Here is a 5,928-nt window from a genome sequence, read left to right on the forward strand (position 1 = left end):
TTGTCAAAAGTTTTCGTTCAATTAAGTTAAGTAGTTTAATCAATTTTAAATATTAAAAATCATTTAAATATTATTTTGGTGAGTCTTAGTTAGAGTTTAGTAATTAAAAACGTTTTCACGTGTCTTCGAGCTCGATATCCGGACTTTCCTTATCTGTGCTATACGCGATCGGTACACTTGCCGTTTGTGTGAACTAGGATAGATTGTTTGGTTTTTAAAGCTTAGTTGCGACATGTGTTTAATATTTATATATATATTTTCGCACATCAAACTTGTCCATCGCACCACCAATATTGTCCACTCTGCCCACGAAGAGCTCACGGATTTGTTTTTGGTTGCCCAGATGGAGACTTCCTATGAGGTCACCCATCCTGGTACTACTTCCACCTAAGCACGCTTAACCGTGGCGTTTTCATGTGCTTCACAGCCAACTAAGCCCAAAACGCGTTGGTGATTGAAGAGGCAGGACATTTACTTATGAACCAAGGATCTCTCTTGTCCACGCCCGATGTGGGATTTGTCTAAGAGTGGGACGATGTTGTGTTTGCCAAGGGTGTTACAAACAACCCCCATTTGGACTCATCGTCCTCGATGAGGCGTGTCCCATCATCCCGAACGGCACAAGAGTGGATCTGATACTACCTGTAACATCCGGCCCCTCGCACCACCAATATTGTCCGCTCTGCCCACGAAAAGCTCACGGATTTGTTTTTGGTTGCCCAGATGGAGACTTCCCAAGAGGTCACCGTACTACTTCCACCTAAGCACGCTTAACTGTGAAGTTTTCATGTGCTCCACAACCAACTAAGCCCAAAACGCGTTGTTGATTGAAGAGGCAGGACATTTACTTATGAATTAAGGATCTCTCTTGTCCATGGCCAATGTGAGATTTGCCTAATAGTGGGACGATGTTGTGTTTGCCAAGGGTGTTACAAACAGTTTCGTCGCGAAGTGCGTGATCTTAAATCCTAGTTATCTTTTAATAACCGCCATTTGAATATTTTATAGTGGACAACTTTTGAGTGGTGTTTTTGCGTTTCTAACCTTTTTTGTGTGTTTTAAGGAGTTTGGAAAGTGGTTTAATCTACACGATATACCCAATACCTATCTCAACCCGTAAGGGAAGGAGTAAAATGCATCAAATTAAATTTTTGAATGATCATAAATGTCACAAAGGTATTTACCAACGTCTAACTTTTTATTTGAATTTCTAACGTTAAAAACCGGTTAAGCGTTCTCAAAAACCGCTTGGGCATCCTATATCCTAAGGATGTGCAAGAAATCGAAAAAACCTATTCGAAACCGAAAAACCAAAAATTCCAAACAGAAAAAATGAACTGAAACAAAAACTGACTGTTTGGTTTATGTTTTTGTTAAAACCGAACCATACATGTAATAACAACAAAAAGCCGAACCGAATTTCTGGATTTTTATAATTTTTATTTTATGTAATTTATAAAAAGAATTAATAAATATGTGTCTCAAATAATTTTGATCAAACGTATAAGTTCAGTCAGTTAATAATTAACAAAATTATTACTATCTAAATTCATTAATTTCGACCAACTTTGTTTTCTATACTTAAAATTTTCAAGCTTAAATGATAAAACCGAAACCAAACCAAACCAAAACCTAAAACGAAAAATCGAAACCTTAAAATCCGAAACAATGTAGTTTCAAAAATCTGAACAATCGAAACCTTAAAATCCGAAACAAAGTAGTTTCAAAAATCTGAACACCGAAGTTTCAGTTTTTGGTTCGGTGTGAAAAACCCGTCTACCCGTGTATCGTTTATTTAAAGAGTTGGAAACGCGCAAACCCAATTGGAGTAAATTATGCTCCTCCTCCGCCTTGCTCGACGATCACTCGCCGCCGTCCGATATTTCTCTGCGGCTGCTGTCGCGGAGGCTTCGAAACGTCCACCACGACATCCAGGTGCCGGTGTGGGACGAGACACGTTAGGTCGAAGACTGCTAAGCCTGGTTTACACAAACCGCAGCGCCGTTATCTCCATAAAGAAATGGAAGGAAGAAGGACATGTAGTTCGTAAGTACGAGCTTAATCGCATCGTCCGAGACCTTCGAAGGCTTAAACGTTACAAACACGCACTCGAGGTACTCGTTTTTCCACTTCAGTTTTATACAGTCAAATACTTTACTTTAATTTGAGAATCCAGAAGTTTGCAAATTGTATCTGTTGATTGTCAGCAATGTTGTAGAAATGCAACATGACCCGAAGCCACTCGAACCCGAATTAGAAAATGGGTATCGGGCCATTTTTCCTCAAAACAAAAAACCTGAACAACCCGAAACCCAAACATTTATTGACTTTTCTTTATGGATATGTTATGAACTCGGGAACACAGCGTAATATTTGAATTTTTATAATATTTATTTAGTAGCATGATTATATTTTGTGACTAAAATTATTATTATTATTATTATTATTATTATTATTATTATTATTAATTGTATAATTAAACCCGAAAACTGAACAACCGACTTGAATTAACCCGAACCCACCCGACCAACCCGAATTTATATGGTTTGGTTATCGGGTCAGTTTTTCTTTGCAAAAAACCTGAACAACCCGGCCCGAAAAACCCAAAACTTTAACCCGAAGAACACCCCTAGCACTACTTAGCGGTATGGTAGGGAGTAGGGACTAGCTTGGATTTTTATGTATTTTTCCAAATTATATATATATATATATATATATATATATATATAGGGTAGGGTAGGGTTAACGTAAAAAAAATAGTTTTGTGAGAAGCATAAGAATAGATGTGAACCCTTGGATCTAGGATTTAGTGGTTGAGATTTGTAGTTTCTAAAAGTTGTATAGTTTTATATTTTACATGGTATAGTGTCTTATTTAGGTGGTATACTTTATTTTATTGCCTTCTCACACTTCTCACAAAACAATTGTTTTTTATTTGAACCCTTTTCTATATATATATATATATATATATATATATATATATAAAGTTTTAATTTTTGACCCGTTTTGACCAAATCACGATTAATCAGATACTAGTTTGTGGGTACCGACTAGTGATTAGACAGCGATTAATCGGCGCCTAGGCGCATTTTTATTATGAGTTATGAAGACTGTTCGATGATAGGGTTCTCAGAGCACATGCATATAAATATAGTGAACTGAAATGGCTCATAGGGTTCTCTTAACACAGGCATATAAATAATGCTTTATAAAGTTGTGGCAAAATGAACAAGTTGGGTTAAGGTGGCGTGTCCCTATAGGATGTAGGTTGGGTTGAGGCTCGACTAGAGGTGTGCATGGGTCAGTTTTGGCTTTAAACTGAAATTTAGGCTTTGGTTTTATGTATGGGTTTGGTTCGGTTCGGTTATGGTTATGGTTAGCTTTTCGGTTTTACATATGGCCTTAAATTTGGGTCTGGATAAAATTTGGCTTTAAATAATGAATTTGAGTCTAAAATTTTTTCAACCAACTTGGGCTTGAAACTTTGGTCCGAAATACTGAATTTGACGCATATGTTCAATGACAACATTTAAAATTTTGATTCAGTTCGGCTTGCTTGGTTTTGGAACAAGGTATAACCAAACCGAACTGTTGGTTCTTATCTTGGGTCAGTTATTTTTGTATGGTTTTGTGGTTATTACTTATTAGGTTTCGGTTTGGTTAATCTGTCTATTGCTTGCTTACCTCTACTTTTGACATTTCTTAATTATTGGGTATTCTAAGCTCATATACTTAAACAAATGCTAGTGATAATTCTTAAGGGCAATGTCATCTATCACCCTCTAAAGTTGCAAAATAAAATATTTCCCAAATCGTGCTTGAAAACTTGTGTTTTGAGAAAATATGTAATTTTGCAAGTTTAGAGGGGGATATATGAAGTTCCCGCATAATTTTATAATGGTGAAGATTTTCATAAGACAACTATACAAAGATAGTGAAGACAAACGGTTTATAGAGCATATGCTTTTCGGCATGTACATGTGGCAAAATGGGTGGTTTGGGTAACGGGTCAAAACACGTAATAATATTAGGTTTCTCAGTGGTTTAAAACTTGAAATGGTTTGGGTTGACCCAGGCAAACAATAACTAATTTGTATAAACACAGGCTAACAATAATTTATAATTCTGAAGGTTTGTGAATGGATGACATTACAACAAGATATTAAACTTCAAGAAGGAGATTACGCGGTCCACTTAGACCTAATTGCTAAAATCCGCGGTATAAACAGTGCAGAAAAATTCTTTGAAGACCTGCCAAATAAATTGAAAGGCCAGCCAACATGCACATCACTTTTACACATTTATGTCCAACATAAACTCTCTTCAAAAGCCGAATCATTAATGCAAAAAATGTCTGAATGCGGTTTCCTAAAATGCCCTCTTCCATTCAACCACATGATGTCACTGCATATCTCAAACGGGCAAGTCGAGAAGGTTCTGGAAACCCTACACGAGTTAAAGAAACACACTTCACCTGATATTGTGACTTACAATTTATGGTTAACCGCGTGTAACTCACAAGGTGACATCATCAACGCGGAAAAGGTTTTTATGGAGCTTAAAAACAAAAGGCTGAGTCCCGATTGGGTAACGTTTAGTCTTTTAACGAGCATTTATATTAAGAATTCGCGATTTGAAGACGCGTTATTGAGCATTAAGGAAATGGAGAAACGGGTTTTTAAAAAAACCCGTGCTGCTTATTCTTCTATTATTAGTCTTTACACAAGTCTCGGGTTAACGGAAGATGTTAAACGTGTTTGGAAGAAAATGAAATCAAGCTTTCGGATTCTAAATGATTTAGAATTTAATTGTATGATTTCTTCATTGGTTAAACTTAACGAAATTAAAGAAGCTGAACTTTTATACACCGAGTGGGAATCTGTTTCTGTAACAGGCGATGCGCGGGTCCCGAATTTGATACTCGCGGCTTACATTAACAAAGATAATATCAAAATGGCGGAAATGTTTTTCGAAAAGCGGGTCGTTGGGAAAGGAATCATTCCGAGTTACACTTCATGGGAGCTATTTACATACGGTTATTTGTATGAAAAACGAATGGATAAAGTTTTGGAGTGTTTTAAGAAAGCTATCAGGTCGGTTAAGAAGTGGGAGCCGAATATGAAAATTGTTCGAGAAGTGTATAAATTGTTTGAAGAGTATGGTAATGTCGAGGGGGCGGAGGAAGTTTTAGTGACGATTCGTGATGCGGGTTTTGTGAGTACGGAATTATATAATTTGGTTCTCAAAGTTTATGTTAAAGCTGATAAAATGCCGCTAATTGTTGGTGAGAGGATGAAGAAGGATGGAGTGTTGATGAATGATGAGACACGACAGCTTATTAAGGTTACAAGTAATATGTGTGTGTCTGAAGTTTCATCGTATCTTTAGCAGGAAATAAGATTGTTTTGTTTTAAAATGTAGGATGACTCACAAAACAAGAATATGCCTTGATTTGTCTTTAGAATTGTTGTATTTTGTATCCATAGGTAGTACATACTATGATACGTTTGGTAATTATACCATTATGAAACTTGAGAAACAAAAATATGAATTTTGAACTTTTTAAAAAGTATATATGGATACAATAATGTAAACATAATGTAAACATGTGACAATCTAACATGTCATGTAAATACGCAATGTTTACAAGGTCGGATTATACAGCTTCAATCGTCTTGTTCACTGATTAGAGCAGTCTATTCGTGCAAAAGAAACCGGTTGGGTACTCCGATTCGTACCCAGTGGACCCAATACCCAAAAAACCCTATCCGGTTCTCACCTTTCTTTCAAAAATCGGTTCCTACCCAGTTCCGCTTCGTACCCGTAATAAGTGGTTCCACCGGGATTTTGCATTTAATGACATGCAGCTTAAAAAATAGCCGTTGGAACCGGTTTCAATAGTAATATAACCGTTTTAGGATCGTTGGA

The 5,928-nt window shown here is 36.6% G+C and overlaps 1 protein-coding gene across 1 annotated transcript; it reads left to right on the forward strand.

Moving 5' to 3' along the window:
- The first annotated feature begins 1,821 nt into the window (after positions 1–1,821).
- Positions 1,822–5,469, forward strand: LOC143571385 (pentatricopeptide repeat-containing protein At4g02820, mitochondrial-like). Its single transcript, XM_077056821.1, has 2 exons — positions 1,822–2,114; positions 4,132–5,469. The coding sequence occupies exons 1-2, from the start codon at positions 1,836–1,838 to the stop codon at positions 5,386–5,388; spliced, it is 1,536 nt and encodes a 511-aa protein (XP_076912936.1). The 5' UTR covers positions 1,822–1,835; the 3' UTR covers positions 5,389–5,469.
- Positions 5,470–5,928: the final 459 nt, after the last annotated feature.

The sequence above is a fragment of the Bidens hawaiensis genome, unplaced genomic scaffold, assembly GCF_021521415.1.
Source record: "Bidens hawaiensis isolate Kalapana, Puna unplaced genomic scaffold, B.hawaiensis_p1.1 tig00025365_1, whole genome shotgun sequence".
Classification (NCBI taxonomy): domain Eukaryota; kingdom Viridiplantae; phylum Streptophyta; class Magnoliopsida; order Asterales; family Asteraceae; genus Bidens; species Bidens hawaiensis.